The sequence below is a fragment of the Salvelinus alpinus genome, chromosome 11 (genome assembly GCF_045679555.1).
Source record: "Salvelinus alpinus chromosome 11, SLU_Salpinus.1, whole genome shotgun sequence".
NCBI classification, from domain to species: Eukaryota; Metazoa; Chordata; class Actinopteri; order Salmoniformes; family Salmonidae; genus Salvelinus; species Salvelinus alpinus.
Genome location: NC_092096.1, coordinates 17,316,979 through 17,335,777, shown reverse-complemented (window position 1 = coordinate 17,335,777; position 18,799 = coordinate 17,316,979). Strand labels below are relative to the sequence as shown.

At 47.2% G+C, this 18,799-nt stretch overlaps 2 protein-coding genes across 2 annotated transcripts in view; one reads left to right on the top strand and one right to left on the bottom strand.

Annotated features, from left to right (window-relative positions):
- The window catches only part of LOC139533649 (lysine-specific demethylase RSBN1L-like), a 114,129-nt gene extending 101,358 nt beyond the window's left edge, over positions 1–12,771 (top strand). Inside the window, exons 6-8 of the mRNA XM_071331876.1 lie at positions 2,635–2,802; positions 2,993–3,101; positions 10,887–12,771. Of these exons, the coding sequence (XP_071187977.1) occupies positions 2,635–2,802; positions 2,993–3,101; positions 10,887–11,978 (1,369 nt within the window). The 3' untranslated portion in view covers positions 11,979–12,771. The remainder of the gene's footprint in view (positions 1–2,634; positions 2,803–2,992; positions 3,102–10,886) is intronic.
- Positions 12,772–15,074: 2,303 nt separating this feature from the next.
- LOC139533650 (transmembrane protein 60-like) lies at positions 15,075–16,814 on the bottom strand. The gene is made up of 2 exons (XM_071331877.1): positions 16,568–16,814; positions 15,075–16,150 (listed from the first exon to the last, which is right to left on the bottom strand). The coding sequence occupies exon 2, from the start codon at positions 16,076–16,078 to the stop codon at positions 15,677–15,679; it is 402 nt and encodes a 133-aa protein (XP_071187978.1). The 5' UTR covers positions 16,079–16,150; positions 16,568–16,814; the 3' UTR covers positions 15,075–15,676.
- Positions 16,815–18,799: the final 1,985 nt, after the last annotated feature.

The window sequence follows — 18,799 nt, the reverse complement described above, 5'->3', positions numbered from 1 at the left end:
GTCTCAGCTTTACATGTATTACTTCATCCAGGCAGAAGTCCTGTCCTACTTCTGCATACTAAACAGCGCTCGGGTACATCACAAATGGCACACTAACCCCTATATAGTACACTACTGTAGGGCACTATATAGGGAATAGGGTGTGATTTGTGACGCAGTCACTATCTCCTCGTTGGTTGTTTCACCCCATGATGTTCTCTCTGAGCACCAAGTGTTTGTAGTGTAATGCATGTTAAATGTGAGGATGTACTCACACTGCCTTTACACTGGCAGTGTTACTCCTCTCTCTGACTAAACCTCTTTCAAATGAATCCATTTCTGGTGGTTGAGAAAAATGTTTTTTTAGGAATCTCATTTCAGATGCTTCTGCGGCAGAGTGCGTTGTGTCGCAACATCAACCCAGTTCAGTATTTCCATTCTGTGACTTTGTGGTGAACCAATAAAACTCATGTTGATTACTTTGAATCAATTCCCTTCAGTCTGACTGGAGTCACGCGCGGTCGGTAGGTGAGTGTCTGGCGGTAGGGTCGGGGGTGAGTGTCTGGCGGTAGGGTCGGGGGTGAGTGTCTGGCGGTAGGGTCGGGGGTGAGTGTCTGGCGGTAGGGTCGGGGGTGAGTGTCTGGCGGTAGGGTCGGGGGTGAGTGTCTGGCGGTAGGGTCGGGGGTGAGTGTCTGGCGGTAGGGTCGGGGGTGAGTGTCTGGCGGTAGGGTCGGGGGTGAGTGTCTGGCGGTAGGGTCGGGGGTGAGTGTCTGGCGGTAGAGTCGGGGGTGAGTGTCTGGCGGTAGGGTCGCGGGTGAGTGTCTCGCGGTAGGGTCGGGGGTGAGTGTCTGGCGGTAGGGTCGGGGGTGAGTGTCTGGCGGTAGGGTCGGGGGTGAGTGTCTGGCGGTAGGGTCGGGGGTGAGTGTCTGGCGGTAGGGTCGGGGGTGAGTGTCTCGCGGTAGGGTCGGGGGTGAGTGTCTCGCGGTAGGGTCGGGGGTGAGTGTCTCGCGGTAGGGTCGGGGGTGAGTGTGGCGCTGTTGGGTCGCGGGTGAGTGTCTGGCGGTAGGGTCGGGGGTGAGTGTCTGGCGGTAGGGTCGGGGGTGAGTTTCTGGCGGTAGGGTCGGGGGTGAGTGTGGCGCGGTTGGGTCGTGGGTGAGTGTCTCGCGGTAGGGTCGGGGGTGAGTGTCTGGCGGTAGGGTCGGGGGTGAGTGTCTCGCGGTAGGGTCGGGGGTGAGTGTGGCGCTGTTGGGTCGCGGGTGAGTGTCTGGCGGTAGGGTCGGGGGTGAGTGTCTGGCGGTAGGGTCGGGGGTGAGTGTGGCGCTGTTGGGTCGGGGGTGAGTGTCTGGCGGTAGGGTCGGGGGTGAGTGTCTGGCGGTAGGGTCGGGGGTGAGTGTCTGGCGGTAGGGTCGGGGGTGAGTGTCTGGCGGTAGGGTCGGGGGTGAGTGTCTCGCGGTAGGGTCGGGGGTGAGTGTGGCGCTGTTGGGTCGCGGGTGAGTGTCTCGCGGTAGGGTCGGGGGTGAGTGTCTCGCGGTAGGGTCGCGGGTGAGTGTCTCGCGGTAGGGTCGCGGGTGAGTGTCTCGCGGTAGGGTCGGGGGTGAGTGTCTCGCAGTATGGTCGCGGGTGAATGTGGCGCTGTAGGACATTGCGGTATATTCCTACTTCTGGAGAGCTGCGGTGTGTGGGGGCTTCAGAGGAGGCTGGTGGGAGGAGCAATAGGACAGCAGGCTCATTGTAATGTCTGGAATGGAATCAGTGGAATGGTATCAATCAGGTGTTATGGTTGAATCAGGTGTTATTGTGCTAGACTGGGGAGAAACCCCTTCACACCTAGCTCTCTAGAACCAGACAGCTTACTTCCGGTGGTCTCTAGAACCAGACAGCTTACTTCCGGCTCGCCGGTGGTCTCTAGAACCAGACCGCTTACTTCTGGTACAATGGTAGTCTCTGGAACCAGACAGCGTACTTCCGGCTCGCCGGTGGTCTCTAGAACCAGACAGCTTACTTCCGGCCCGCCGGTGGTCTCTAGAACCAGACAGCTTACTTCTGGTACAATGGTGGTCTCTGGAACCAGACAGCTTACTTCTGGTACAATGGTGGTCTCTGGAACCAGACAGCGTTCTTCCGGCTCGCCGGTGGTCTCTGGAACCAGACAGCTTACTTCTGGTACAATGGTGGTCTCTGGAACCAGACAGCTTACTTCTGGTACAATGGTGGTCTCTGGAACCAGACAGCGTACTTCCGGCTCGCCGGTGGTCTCTGGAACCAGACAGCGTTCTTCCGGCTCGCCGGTGGTCTCTGGAACCAGACAGCGTACTTCCGGCTCGCCGGTGGTCTCTGGAACCAGACAGCGTTCTTCCGGCTCGCCGGTGGTCTCTGGAACCAGACAGCGTACTTCCGGCTCGCCGGTGGTCTCTGGAACCAGACAGCGTACCTCCAAAATATTTGAATGTAGTTGCCTATAGGTGTACTAAGCTACAAGGTCAGGGATATCCTAGACCAGCTATCCAGAGTCAGGATGTTGGATCAGGAACAACACGGCTTTATGACAGATAAAAATTATCTATCATATAGTAATTGATGATTGATTATTTTGGTCTTATTATGGCCGCCTGCTATATAAGTTTGTGTTAATCTCAATGTCCTCTCCTCCTCCAGGTCAACCAATGAGATCAAGAACCTGCAGTACCTACCTCGTGCCAGCGAGCCTCGTGAGATGCTGTTTGATGACCGGACGCGTGCCCACGCTGACCACATCGGACAGGGCTTCGAGAGGCAGACCACCGCCGCTGTAGGGGTGCTCAAGGCCGTGCGCTGTGGAGAGAGGTGGGTTGTTTTAACACCCGGATATATGATAATGTATTGTCTTTAGATACGTTGCTTGGTATAAATTACTTTAAACTGTAGGCCTATTGAGGCTGTATTTAGTATCCAACAATCGTCCAACTAATCAGTTACAAGACTGCTGCATAATCTGATTGGGAATAAATGGTTATAATCTCCCTTGTCTCTGTAGTGCGGAGCCCCCTCGCGTTACCAAAGACGTGATCTGTTTCCATGCTGGAGACTTCCCTAACGTAGTCCAGAGGTTACAACTGGACCTGCACGAACCGCCTCTGTCCCAGGTGAGCTGCACCTGTTTTCTACCTTGTTTCTATTAGTTAAAATGGCGGTGGAGACGATGGCTGCTGTTTCATGGGCTCTTAACCAACTGTGCTATTTTGGTAGGGTTTTTCCCCCGCATTTTTTGTAACTTATTTTGTACATAATGTTGCTGCTACCGTCTCTTGTGACTGAAAGCTTCTGGAAAACAGAACAGCGATTACTCACTTCGAACTGGATGAAAAACATTTCTTTAATGAGTCTGATGCCTGGTGGAGATTAGAGGTCGACCGATTATGATTTTTCAACACCGATACCGATTATTGGAGGACCAAAAAAGCCGATACCAATTAATCGGCCAATTTTTTATTATATTTATTTTTTATAAATATATATGTATATATTTGTAATAATGACAATTACAACAATACTAAATGAACACTTTTATTTTAACTTAATATAATACTTCAATAAAATCAATTTAGTCTCAAATAAATGAAACATGTTCAATTTGGTTTAAATAATGCAAAAACAAAGTGTTGGAGAAGAAAGTAAAAGTGCAATATTTGCCATGTAAGAAAGCTAACATTTAAGTTCCTTGCTCAGAACATGAGAACATGTGGTTCCTTTTAACACGGGTCTTCAATGTTCCCAGGTAAGAAGTTTTAGGTTGTAGTTATTTTAGGACTATTTCTCTCTATACCATTTGTATTTCATAGACCTTTGACTATTGGATGTTCTTATAGGCACTTTAGTATTACCAGTGTAACAGTATAGCTTCCGTCCCTCTCCTCGCTCCTACCTGGGCTTGAACCAGGAACACATCGACAACAGCCACCCTTGAAGCAGCGTTACCCATGCAGAGCAAGGGGAACAACTACTCCAAGTCTCAGAGCGAGTGACGTTTGAAACGCTATTAGCGCGCACCCCGCTAACTAGCTAGCCATTTCACATCGGTTACACCAGCCTAATCTTGTTGATAGGCTTGAAGTCATAAACAGCGCAATGCTTAAAGCACAGCGAAGAGCTGCTGGCAAACGCACGAAAGTGCTGTTTGAATAAATGCTTACGAGCCTGCTGCTGCCTACCACCGCTCAGTCAGACTGCTCTATCAAATCATAGACTTAATTATAATATAATAACACACAGAAATACGAGCCTTAGTTTCCGGATTTGACCATATTAATGACCTATCATTTCAAAAACAAAACTTTTATTCTTTCAGTGAAATACAGAACCGTGACACATTGGTGCGGCTGGCTTCCGGGTTGGAGGCGCGCTGTGTTAAGAAGCAGTGCGGCTTGGTTGGGTTGTGCTTCGGAGGACGCATGGCTTTCGACCTTCGTCTCTCCCGAGCCCGTACGGGAGTTGTAGCGATGAGACAAGATAGTAATTACTAGCGATTGGATACCACGAAAATTGGGGAGAAAAGGGGAAAAAATAAATAAATAAATACAGAACCGTTTTGTATTTTATCGAACGGGTGGCATCCCTAAGTCTAAATATTGCAGTTACATTGCACAACCTTCAAGGTTATGTCATAATTATGTACAATTCTGGCAAATTAATTACGGTCTTTGTTAGGAAGAAATGGTCTTCACACAGTTCGCAACGAGCCAGGTGGCCCAAACTGCTGCATATACCCTGACTCTGCTTGAAAGAGAAGTGACACATTTTCCCTAGTTAAAAGAAATTCATGTTAGCAGGCAATATTAACTAAATATGCAGGTTTAAAAATATATACTTGTGTATTGATTTTAAGAAAGACATTGATGTTTATGGTTAGGTACACATTGGTGCAACGACAGTGCTTTTTTCGCGAATGCGCTTGTTAAATCATCACCCGTTTGGCGAAGTAGGCTGTAATTCGATGATAAATTAACAGGCACCGCATCGATTATATGCAACGCAGGACAAGCTAGATAAACTAGTAATATCATCAACCATGTGTAGTTAACTAGTGATTATGTTAAGATTGATTGTTTTTTATAAGATAAGTTTAATGCTAGCTAGCAACTTACCTTGGCTCCTTGCTGCACTTGCGTAACAGGTAGTCAGCCTGCCACGCAGTCTCCTCGTGGAGTCCAATGTAATCGGCCATAATCGGTGTCCAAAAATGCCGATTACCTATTGTAATGAAAACTTGAAATCGGCCCTAATTAATCGGCCTTTCCGATTAATCGGTCGACCTCTAGTGGAGATGCCTTGTGAGGATCCGCCTTTGCCATCCATACTACTGGCCAACATACAATCGCTGGATATTTAATTGGATGAACTAAAAAGCACGTATATCCTACCACCGGGACATTAAAAACTGTAATATCTTATGTTTCACTGAGTTGTGGCTGAACGATGACATGAATAACATACAGCTGACGAGTTATACACTGCATCAGCAGGATAGAACATCAGCCTCTGGTAAGACAATGTATATTTGTAAACAATAGCTGGGGCATAATATCTAAGGAAGTCTTGAGGTTTTGCTTGCCTGAAGTAGAGTATCTCATGATAAGCTGTAGACCACACTATCTACCTAGAGAGTTTTATCTGTATTTTTCATAGCTGTCTACATACCACCACAGACCAATGCTGGCACTAAGACCGCACTCAATGAGCTGTATTCTGCCATAAGCAAACAGGAAAACGCTCATCCAGAGGCGGCGCTCCTAGTGGCCGGGGACTTTAATGTTGGGAAACTTAAATCCGTTTTACCAAATTTCTATCAGCATGTTAAATGTGCAACTAGAGGGGAAAAAACTCTAGACCACCTTTACTCCACACACAGAGACGCGTACAAAGCTCTCCCTCGCCCTCCATTTGGCAAATCTGACAATAATTCTATCCTCCTGATTCCTGCTTACAAGCAAAAATGAAAGCAGGAAGCACCAGTGACTCGGTCAATAAAAAAGTGGTTTGATGAAGCAGATGCTAAGCTACAGGACTGTTTTGCTAGCACAGACTGGAATATGTTCCTGGATTCTTCCGATGGCATTGAGAACACCACATCAGTCACTGGTTTCATTAATAAGTGCATCGATGACGTCATCCCTACAGTGACTGTACGCACATACCCCAACCAGAAGACTCTAACCCGGAACCTTATAAGAAATCGCGCTATGCCCTCTGACGAACCATCAAACAGGCAAAGCGTCAATACAGGACTAAGATCGAATCGTACTACACCATCTCCGACTCTCGTTGGATGAGACAGGGCTTGCAAACTATGTAAGTCGCTGTAAATTACAGACTACAAAGGGAAGCACAGCCGAGAGCTGCCCAGTGACACGAGCCTACCAGACGAGCTAAATTACTTCTATACTCGCTTCGAGGCAAGTAACACTGAAACATGCATGAGAGCATCAGCTGTTCCGGACAACTGTGTGATCACACTCTCCGCAGCCGATGTAAGACCTTTTAAACAGATCAACATTCACAAGGCCGCAGGGCCAGACTGGATTACCAGGACGTGTACTACGAGCGCTGACCAACTGTCAAGTGTCTTCACTGACATTTTCAACCTCTCCCTGTCTGAGTCTGTAATACCAACATGTTTCAAGGAGACCACCATAGTCCCTGTGCCCAAGAACACTAAGGTAACCTGCCAAAATGACTACCAATCCGTAGCACTCACCAGAAACCCTAGACCCACTCCAAATTGCATACCGCCCCAACAGATCCACAGATGATGCAATCTCTATTGCACTCCACACTGCCCTTACCCACCTGGACAAATGGAACACCTATGTGAGAATGCTATTCATTCTGCGTTCAACACCATAGTGCCCTCAAAGCTCATCACTAAGCTAAGGACCCTGGGACTAAACACCTACCTCTGCAACTGGATCCTGGACTTCCTGACAGACTGCCCCAAGGTGGTAAGGGTAGGTAACAACACATCCGTCACGCTGATCCTCAACATGGGGGCCCCTCAAGGGTGCGTGCTCAGTCCGCTCCTGTACTCCCTGTTCACTCATGACTGCACGGGTCAGGCACGACTCCAACACCATCAAGTTTGCTGATGACACAACAGTGGTCCTGATCACCAACAACCATGAGACAGCACATAGGGAGGAGGTAAGAGACCTGGCCATGTGGTGCCAGGACAACAACCTCTCCCTCAACGTGATCAAGACTAAAGAGATGATTGTGGACTACAGGAAAAGGAGGATCGGGAGCATCCTGACTGGTTGCATTACTGCCTGGTACGGCAACTGGTCGGCCTCCGATCGCAAGGCACCACAGAGGGTAGTGCGTATGGCCCAGTACATAACTGGGGCCAAGCTTCCTGCCATCCAGGACCTCTATACCAGGCGGTGTCAGAGGAAAGCCTTAAAAAATGTCAGCCCCCGTCCACCCTAGTCATAGACTGTTCTCTCTGCCACTGCACGGCAAGCGGTACCGGAGCGCCAAGTCTAGGTCCAAGAGGCTTCTAAACATCTAATCAAATGGCTACCCAGACTATTTGCTTGCCCCCCTCCCCCCCTCCTCTTTTACGCTGCTGCTACTCTGTTATCTATGCACTTTAATAACTCTACCCTAATGTACATATTACCTCAATTACCTCGACTAACCGGTGCCCCCGTAGATTAACTCTGTACCGGTACCCCCTGTATATTGCCTCGCTACTGTTATTTTACTGCTGCTCTTTAATTATTAGTTACTTTTATTTCTTATTTTTCTTAACTGCATTATTGGTTAAGGGCTTGTAAGTAAGCATTTCACTGTAAGATCTACACCTGTTGTATTTGGCGCATGTGCATGAAACAAGGTAGCTACCTTATCCACAGCCCTATGCACTGTACTGCCACCCTCTGGCTATATGTTGTACTACACTGTGCTGTCTCCAACAGAGACCCTCCAGGAGGGTTCAAGGCTTGTCCTACATTAAAGTGATCCTCCAGGAGGGCTCGGGGCTTATCTTCTATTAAAGTGATCCTCCAGGAGGGCTCAGGGCCTGTCCTCTATTAAAGAGACCCTCCAGGACGGCTCAGGGCCTGTCCTCTATTAAAGAGATCCTCCAGGACGGCTCAGGGCCTGTCCTCTATTAAAGAGACCCTCCAGGACGGCTCAGGGCCTGTCCTCTATTAAAGAGACCCTCCAGGACGGCTCAGGGCCTGTCCTCTATTAAAGAGACCCTCCAGGAGGGCTCAGGGCCTGTCCTCTATTAAAGAGACTCTCCAGGACGGCTCAGGGCCTGTCCTCTATTAAAGAGACCCTCCAGGACGGCTCAGGGCCTGTCCTCCATTAAAGAGACCCTCCAGGAGGGCTCAGGGCCTGTCCTCTATTAAAGAGATCCTCCAGGACGGCTCAGGGCCTGTCCTCTATTAAAGAGATCCTCCAGGACGGCTCAGGGCCTGTCCTCCATTAAAGAGACCCTCCAGGACGGCTCAGGGCCTGTCCTCCATTAAAGAGACCCTCCAGGAGGGCTCAGGGCCTGTCCTCTATTAAAGAGACCCTCCAGGACGGCTCAGGGCCTGTCCTCTATTAAAGAGATCCTCCAGGAGGGCTCAGGGCCTGTCCTCTATTAAAGAGATCCTCCAGGACGGCACTGGGCCTGTCCTCCATTAAAGCGACCGTCCAGGACGGCTCAGGGCCTGTCCTCCATTAAAGAGACCCTCCAGGACGGCTCAGGGCCTGTCCTCCATTAAAGAGACCCTCCAGGAGGGCTCAGGGCCTGTCCTCTATTAAAGAGACCCTCCAGGAGGGCTCAGGGCCTGTCCTCTATTAAAGAGACCCTCCAGGAGGGCTCAGGGCCTGTCCTCTATTAAAGAGACCCTCCAGGAGGGCTCAGGGCCTGTCCTCTATTAAAGAGATCCTCCAGGACGGCTCGGGGCTTATCTTCTATTAAAGTGATCCTCCAGGACGGCTCAGGGCCTGTCCTCTATTAAAGAGACCCTCCAGGACGGCTCAGGGCCTGTCCTCTATTAAAGAGATCCTCCAGGACGGCTTAGGGCCTGTCCTCTATTAAAGAGATCCTCCAGGACGGCTCAGGGCATGTCCTCTATTAAAGAGACCCTCCAGGACGGCTCAGGGCCTGTCCTCTATTAAAGAGACCCTCCAGGACGGCTCAGGGCCTGTCCTCCATTAAAGAGACCCTCCAGGAGGGCTCAGGGCCTGTCCTCTATTAAAGAGATCCTCCAGGACGGCTCAGGGCCTGTCCTCTATTAAAGAGACCCTCCAGGACGGCTCAGGGCCTGTCCTCTATTAAAGAGACCCTCCAGGACGGCTCGGGGCCTGTCCTCCATTAAAGAGACCCTCCAGGAGGGCTCAGGGCCTGTCCTCTATTAAAGAGACCCTCCAGGACGGCTCAGGGCCTGTCCTCCATTAAAGAGACCCTCCAGGAGGGCTCAGGGCCTGTCCTCTATTAAAGAGATCCTCCAGGACGGCTCAGGGCCTGTCCTCTATTAAAGAGACCCTCCAGGACGGCTCAGGGCCTGTCCTCTATTAAAGAGACCCTCCAGGACGGCTCGGGGCTTATCTTCTATTAAAGTGATCCTCCAGGAGGGCTCGGGGCCTGTCCTTACATTAACCAGTTAAATGTAATCAAATGTAATCTACGTAATCCCCAAAAGTATTGATTTATCATGACAGGGCCAGAAACAATAGCTAGTAATGCTGCATACTCCAAGAAAGGTTCAAATCTCACCTTTATGGTAAAAAATAGTTATAAGTTGCTGAGGTGTCGTCACTTTTGATGACACATGTTCAAGTACACAGTACAAATATATCGTATTTCCTATTCAACAAAACTGTATGAAAAATATAAATGATTTCTAAATATAGTATAATCAAATGACTAAGATTTCACCTTCCTTATAACTGGGAAAAACATATTTGTATGTTTTAGTGTTGGAGAAAATGAGCATATTTTCTCCTTTGATCAAACCTTCTGCCTCCATCCATGTGAACGTCTGAGCTCTACCTTGTCTTCCTGAACTCTCATCTCATATTAATATTGTCCGTCTATGACAAAGTTTTTTTTTTGTTTCAAATCTATGAATTATTTTAGATTACTGGCTATCGACAACTACTATTTTCTGCTGCGCTACGATGTAAGGATTGCAGGCATATGTGGTGTTAGTGGCTGTGATGTAGGGTTCAGCCAGGAGTTGGACAGTCGGAAGAGTGAATGACATCCCAGCTTCAAATGGTGTCAGATTTCACACCCTGCTTCACACAGGCGTCAGATTTCACACCCTGCTTCACACAGGTGTCTGTGAGAAGCAGGGCTACCGCTCAATGCAAGCCATTTCCATCTACGGTGTCCACAGAGCAATTTATAAGCTAAAATGTCAGTCGTAACCAGAACCATGCAGGTCCCCAAAACCTCAGAGGTTTTTAAAGAGACCCTCCAGGAGGGCTCAGGGCCTGTCCTCCATTAAAACGACCCTCCAGGAGGGCTCAGGGCCTGTCCTCCATTAAAACGACCCTCCAGGAGGGCTCAGGGCCTGTCCTCCATTAAAACGAACCTCCAGGAGGGCTCAGGGCCTGTCCTCCATTAAAACGACCCTCCAGGAGGGCTCAGGGCCTGTCTTCCATTAGTGTCTCTTAAGCTGCAGTTTTGTTTTAGTTAGGAGCAGCTGAGAGGTGATTTCATAGCATCCGTCTGCGTTTGCTTTACAAATGTTCAACCCAGAGCTGCATCCTTCAGCACTAGTGATTGAACTACTCCCCTGGCTTAGAACAATATGGGAACAGCTCAGTGGATTTTCTCCTCCAGTGTGTTTTGAGGTGAAAAAAAGATACTGGGGATTTTTCTCAATGTGTGTCTGGTGAGTACACTGTCTAACTCTCTCTCTCTCCCTCAGTGTGTGCAGTGGGTGGACGATGCTAAGCTGAACCAGCTGAGACGCGAGGGGATCCGCTACGCCCGTATCCAGCTGTACGACAACGACATCTACTACATCCCTCGTAGTGTGGTCCATCAGTTCAAGACTGTCTCTGCTGTCTGCAGCCTGGCATGGCACATCCGCTTAAAACAATACCACCGAGAGCCTCCAGCCGAGGAGGAGAGGAAGGTGGACGTGTCGACGCTACGAGTCAAACAGGAAGAGTTTGGGGATGCCTTGATGGGAGGGACCACAGCTCCTCTCACGGAGCCCAAACCCCCCAAAGACAGAGACACTGCCCACCCGGAGGTCAAAGTGGAATCTCAACCTGCGGATATAAGGATGCCCAAGCCCTCTGTCACCTCACCCATCGCCCCCCTACCAGCACCCATCACCCCCCTAACTCCCTCCAAATCATCTTTGCAGGACACCAAGCCCAAATCACATCACCATCATCCCCACTACTACCACCACCATCATCATCATCATCACTCAGAATCACATCAAACCACTACCACACACTCTTCCTTGTCTTCCTCACTCAAACCCTCCCCCACCTCCACCCCCCCATCCTCTCCCAAACCCAGTCCGTCATCCTCTCGTACCCCCTCTCCCAAATCTAGCCCCACTTCTACACACTCTCCCTCCTTCAAACCCAGCCCGGCTTCCACTCGTACCCCCAGTCCCTCTCTCTCACGCAAACCCTGCCACACCCCTACCCACACCCCTACCCTTACCCACACCCCTATCCCTACCCACATTCCTACCCTTACCCCTACCCATATCCCTACCCTTACCCACACCCCTATCCCCTTTTTGACGCCCTCCCCTGCACCCCTTCTATCTTCTTCAAGCCTGGCCTCCAGCCACACAGAGAGCAGGACCCCTACGCCCCAGTTCCGGCCCCAACCCCAGCCCAGACCGGACAAACCCAAGGACAAAGACACTTCTCTTTACCCAAAGGCCCCAGTCACCCCCCCGGAAACACGGCCTCCTGGCCCCCCGCACCACTCCTCCCTCTCCTTTAAACACCACCTGCATGAGCAGCAGCAGAAAGACTGTTTCTACTGATCTTTGTACATAGTGTTTTTAAATGGCTCTTTGGGGTCCTGTTTTAATCCGATCTAAAGGAAGGAGAAGACAGAAATAGAACATGGTATCAACACGGTGTGTGATGTATTCTAAGGAACACGTAAAGCTCTGTTGGGGTGCATCCTAAATGGCACCCTATTCCCTATATAGGGATCTACTTTGTGACCAGGGCCCGTAGGAGAGATCTGTTCAAAAGTAGTGCCCTATATAGGAAATAGGGTACCCTTTAGGATGCACACTTGCTCTGTTCTGTTACCGAATGAATACATTGCAAATGTAACATTCCTCAGTGCCTGTCCATAACTGTGTAGCCTGGTCCCAGATCAGTTTGTATTGTCTTGTCTCATTGTTGACCGTAGTTGGAGTTGGCTTGGCAAGAACACATAAACTGATCTGGGACTCAGGCTAATATCTGTGAACTGTCAAAGCACTTAGGGCCAGAAGCACTGGTACTCTGCAGGTCTGACAAACATACAGGTCCTTAAATAATATATTTTAGTTTTAGGTTATAGATCGATTATTATTAGAGCTGACATTAACATATATATATTTTTTGTAAGATGATGAGAGACATTATTTTAAAGGATTTACTCCAGGCTGTTTTTTGTTCCCCCTCAGAGGCTTATTTATATCAAGGAGGCTTTTAGTTTTCATAATTTTTGTTCGATTTTAATTGTCAGCACTGTAGTGTAAATAACTTTTTGTAAGGAGAACAACTTGTAGTGTGATTTCTACATAAATATGGACCTCTTAATAAAGGGTAACGTTATGAGTGATGTTGTTTGATCATGGGGCTACAGTGGACACCAGATGGACCTCTTAAACCTCTACGGGATCGGTGTCCCTATACCGGGATGGTTGAACTAACCTGCATTAATGTAATTAGCATGACTAGAATTTCCCGGGACAGAAAGATTACATTTTTGTTAATCTAACTGCACTGTCCAATTTACAGTAGCTTTTACAGTGAAAAAGTACCATGCAATTGTTTGAGGAGAGTGCACAACAACAAAACACTTATCGCGGCAACTGGTTTGATACATTCACCTCTGAAGGTAAATCATTTACTTCCATTCAGTAATCTTGCTCTGATTTGTCATCCTGAGGGTTCCAGAGAGAAAATGTAGCATAGTTTGATCAAATCTATTTTAATGTTCAAATGTAGGAAGTGGGGTCTACAGTTTGTCCCCGCTGCTGTCTCTGGCTCCACACCCACCCCGTCCGCCCATCTAGATGTGTGAAAGTTAGTGTATAAGCTAATGATCCATCATGTATGATATTCCTGGGAGTGTCTAACATTTAATATTTTGTATTACCATATAATTATTGTATGTTCTCTATAGTTATGTACTTAAATGTATCAATTGACCAATTCGGCAGATTTGATACAAAATATTGTCCAGTATTGCAATGCTTCACTGAATCAATCTGAAACTTTGCACACACTGCTGCCATCTAGTGGCCAACATCTAAATTGCAATATATGATGGCCTTTCTCTTGCATTTCAGAGATGATGAAACATAGAAAACAAATGTTTTTTTCTTCGTATTATCTTTTACCAGATCTGTGTTATTCTCCTACATTAATTTCACATTTCCACAAACTTCAGTGTTTCAAATGGTACCAAGAATCCTTGATTCAGGTCCTGAGCTACAGGCAGTTAGATTTGGGTCATTTTAGGTGAAAATTTTAAAAAAGGGTCCGATCCTTAAAATAAAGGTTTATGTTATGAGTGATGTTTGATCATGGGGCTCCAATGGACCACAGACATACAGTAGATCAATGGTTCATATCTGACTCAAAGGACTAATCTGATATCATGGCCTTTTAGGTTCTAACTTATTAAACTGATAAGACCATCCCTCTTATATTTAACAGGTATCATTTTGCAATAGAGACGTGTTGCCGCTCATCAGAAACAGGCGATTTCTTTCTGCACAACAGTCTCCAATAAGATGAATGTCTGCGTGGAGACAGTACAGTGTGTGATCTGCAGAAGCACATTTCAGCAGCATGGATCCACTAGAGCAGGATTACCTTTCTGGCCTCTGCTACTTCTGTCTGTGTGTGTTATGCAAGCCGCCCACACACTGCACTCAGAGGCGATGAGCTCAGCAGTTCTGGTATGTGAGATTATAGCCGTGGCGCGCTGGGAAATGAACACAAACACACAGGAGAGCTGGGAAACGAAACACAGAGAAGAGCTGCTGATCAGGATGTGCAGTAGCAGTACAAGCCCAACAGAGACCTCGCTAGAAGCTATGACAGACTGTGTGTCAGATAATCAGATTAGTGTGATGGGCGAGCCTCAAACTCTTGGTCCAGTCACAGGGTGTGTCCCAAACGGCACCCTGTTCTCTATAGTGCACTACTGTTGACCAGAGCCCTATGGGGATATCCAAAGAGGGTGTGGCATACAGAAGGACCTGAGGGGTTGGGAGGCAGCCCAATGGGAGAGTAGCCCTGACACACAGACCGGTGAGGAAGATGTTTATGCACGCTCTGTGTGTGAGGAAGATGTTTATGCACGCTCTGTGTGTGAGGAAGATGTTTATGCATGCTCTGTGTGTGAGGAAGATGTTTATGCATGCTCTGGGTGTGAGGAAGATGTTTATGCATGCTCTGTGTGTGTGAGAGAGAGGAATATGTTTATGCATGCTCTGTGTGTGTGAATGTCAGGACAAATGTGTCCTTTAAAAAAATAAATGAAAAGGGCAGGCATGGAGAACATATTTTCAGTCAGTCTCCTTTCAGTGTGAGGGATTCAAAAATCCCCCCCAAATGCATCATGGTTGAGAGAGATATTTTATGTTAGCAGTACACATTTACTGGAATGAGGCTGTTCAGTCTGAGGATGTATAAGAACTTTACAGCTTCCACAAACAGCCCAGTATTAGAACTGCCATTGATTATTGCACTGTCTAGCATTGAACACAAGTAGGCCAACGTTAGTCTACCATGCTGCTACTGCCATCTATCCAATACAGCTGGTAGTACATGGAGACTTGCCTGCTCATCTACTCTGATGCTTGAGTCAACAGCTCATAAGGCACCGTAAACAAAATCAGAGCATGTTTTAGTTTGGAACAATAGTGACATCCATTTATTCACACAATACTGAAAGGAAAATAATAAATAACATGCAGATTGAGGTCAAAATGAACTATATTCAAATGTTGAAAATTAAAAAGGAGACCGTAACACTACAGGTAGATTACATTTAAACTGAATGGCACAAAACACCGAATGGCTTTACATAGGAAGAGCCCCGTCTTCCAAACTCTACCACAATCATTTTTCGTCGTCCCACAAAGTATGAAAGAGTCTACAACACAGCACAAAAGATGCTGACGTCAAGGAAAATGTCTGGAAATCCTTAGCTAGCGGTGACATTTCTTTGCTAGATTGTATTAGTTTATCTGACATCATATGATCTGTACCATTTACATCCGTCTTATAACCTCCTGAAGGCACCGTCTCTTATCTGTTCTCTGATTAGCAACACTGTTGGCACGAGAGCAATGCTTGGACAAGGGGATAACACTTCATGTCATAACAAATGAAGGAGAGAGTTTGTGATTTTGCAAACAGCTCAAATATCCACACTAAAGGAGGTTTGTGTGTGTTCCTTCCAGCCTTCTCTGCCTCCTCCTTTCCATTCTCCTCAATCCATCTCTCATGCCTCTCTCCTCTCGGGGAAGATGTTACAGCCCAGCTCCACCATGGCTCCCAGCAACATGCACCACAGAGGAATACACACAAAGGTGAGCTTGATATGGGTAAGCTTCTCCAGCCGGGCGCACAGCGTCAGACAGAAGCCCAGCTTCAGCAGCATGGACGCCAGGTACCAGGCCTTCTTCTTCAGGTCCTGGGAGCCGTTACGAGGTTCGTGGCCAGCTTTACACCTGGCGACCATCTTGACTAGTAACATGAGGAGGAGGATGCCGTCGAAGATCCATACGGGTAGAAAGGTGAGGAACCAGTTCCAGTGGACTTTGCCATCTAGTTTGAGGACGAGCATGATGAGGAAGGCCAGGGTGAAGATCCAGGTGAGGAGGACTCTCTGTGCGAGAGACATTGTCTCTCAGCTATGGTGGCTCCACAGGGACACAGGTAGTACTTCTACAGTGGAAATAGAGGTTACTGGCCCCTGGGAAGAAAGGGTCAGAGAGAATACAGCCATGATGGACCTTTATTGTGCATTCAAAACGGCACACATGAGTTAGCTAGCTGTCTAGATACAGTCAGACCCATACATGTAGAATGTCACTAATGACAAGTTCTTCTGCGAGGCCTTAGATAGCCGTCACAACTGGAACGTTATTTTAACACAGCTGCAGCCAGTTGCACCTAACGTTACTTATAAATGTCATATAGCAAACTAACCAACTAGCTTGACATTTTTTTATAGAAATGTTTAGCTAATAAGCTAACATTATTTGCAAGACTGATAAACACATTTACATTTTCAGAATGGCTAGTTAGCTCGCTAAAGTTAACTGGCGTTTGCTAAAATAGCTAACGTTAGTTATTCTAGCAAACACCGCAACGCGGTGCAGCAACCTACCTGATGTTGTGTTTAGTGATGATCAGAGTTTCTGTCTCCGTATCCACCGTTAAATAATTTTCGATAATCCATCATCAATATTAGCTACATGACCGTTCGTAAATATTAGCTAGTTTGAACGGCTGATTTCTGATTTATTTCCTTTACTTGCACGCAAGGTAAGATCCCGCCCAACATAAATACCTATTGGTTATTGATAAAATTATCCTTCCAACTATTGGACCAATGTAATGTCAATCATAATATCACGTATTTGAGGAAACAGGGCCTTTACCGTAAAGTTCCTAAAAAAATATCAGAAGATTTTATAAAGAAATGACAGCAACACAACGCAGAGCTGCGGTTAGTTTCAGACTGTGTACTTGTATCTGTGAGAGGTATTGACATGTTGAATGCACCGAGCTGTCTGTTTGAAGTACTGGCACTTAGCTCGGACATGCCACCAGAGGTCTTTTCACAGTCCCCAAGTCCAGAACAGACTATGGGAGGCGCACAGTACTACATAGAGCCATAACTACATGGAACTCTATTCCACATCACGTAACTAGTAAAATTAGATAAAAAATAAATTCCTTATGGAACAGCAGGTACTGTGAAGCAACACAAACATAGACACATGCATGCAAACACACGATAACATATGCAGATGTTGCAATCTCTATTGTGCTCCACACTGCCCTTTCCCACCTGGACAAAAGGAACATCTATGTGAGAATGCTATTCATTGACTGCAGCTCAGCGTTCAACACCATCGTGCTAAACACCTCCCTCTGCAACTGGATCCTAGAATTCCTGACCGGCCGCCCTCAGGTGGTAAGGGTAGGTAACAACACATCCGTCACGCTGATCCTCAGGGGTGCGTGCTCAGTCCCCTCCTGTACTCCCTGTTCACTCATGACTGCACGGTGTCGTGGAAAATTGCAAGATTATGTTATAATGTTTGTATTGCATTGTAATGGTTGTTTTATTCGACAGAATAGAGTATTTTGTTAACTATTGTGTGTGTGTGTTCTACTGAGGATGGGCCTCTATGAGATAACACTGACAGAGGAGATTTACGATGTCTTTGGGTGATAAAACCTAAAGAGCATTCCAGAGAACATGAGCTAATGGTTCTGTTCTATACCGTACCAGGGAGAGACGGTTCCCTTTTGGAGTAAGGGGGCCAGACACTGGTCTTTACAATGAAAACTGTTGACACAGCAGTAACTGTCTGCTATGTTTTATAGATATATTTCATACAAATCTTAACCTTTGTGAAGTGTTCCTAAGATCTGTGGTTCGTCATGTAGGTTGAGAGGGGTGTATCTTGACTATAAAAGATCTTTGTACTTTTCTGTTGGTACCTTTTCAATGGTTCATTAGAGATAGTGCATCATTGAAAGTCAAAAAAGGCTATTGCAAAGCTCTTATTATTAAATATGTAGTTTAAGTATAACTCTGACTGGTGTGTGAAGTTTGTAACTCTCCTCATTTGGGAATGCAGAAATATGCAAACACATTTGGCGACGGGAATGGGACGTGAATCTTCACTCGGTGACCGCTCCTGAAAATCTGGGCAAATCGTGCACTAGGGATCACTCAAACTTGGGATCTCAGGGAAACCACACTTCGGGAACGAAGCAGATGGACCCACCTTTGATCTGAGAGGCAGCGAGTCGAGTGGATACCACATCTCGAACTTAGTTTTTTTAAGAAAGAGGTGAGCAAACCACACTTGAAGTCGAGTTTTTAGATAGCCTCTGTTACGTAGGCTCTGAGTGTGTATTCCTTTGTGAGGGGGGCACCTTGGAGGCGTAAGCAGGGCCGAGTCAGTGGAGGATGATCTGAGAGTCAGTCGACTCAAAGACACCTATCATTGTTCGGTTGCGGGCGACTAGAGCCGTCCGGACACTGAATTGATCACAGTGGGGATTGGTGCGGTCTGTGGGGGTGAGGGGCCAGGGTGACTATGTGTTCTGTGTGAAACACGGTACTTGGTGAAGCCCTATTAGAAGAAGGACCTCGTTCTGAAAGTGTCTGTGTGACTGTCTAAGTGACCCTCAGAGGTGGTGAATTCCAATTATTTTAAATGTGTTACTCTGTGTGAGTATTTTGTTTTGGGACCACTAGGTAATATTTTGATTACATTATGGCTTTCCCTGTACATATAGACAGGGTGTGACATCCTGTGTGGGTAATCTTTGTAGGAGCGTTCTGTGTGAGCGCGGTAGGTTGACTCTGTGTAGGTAA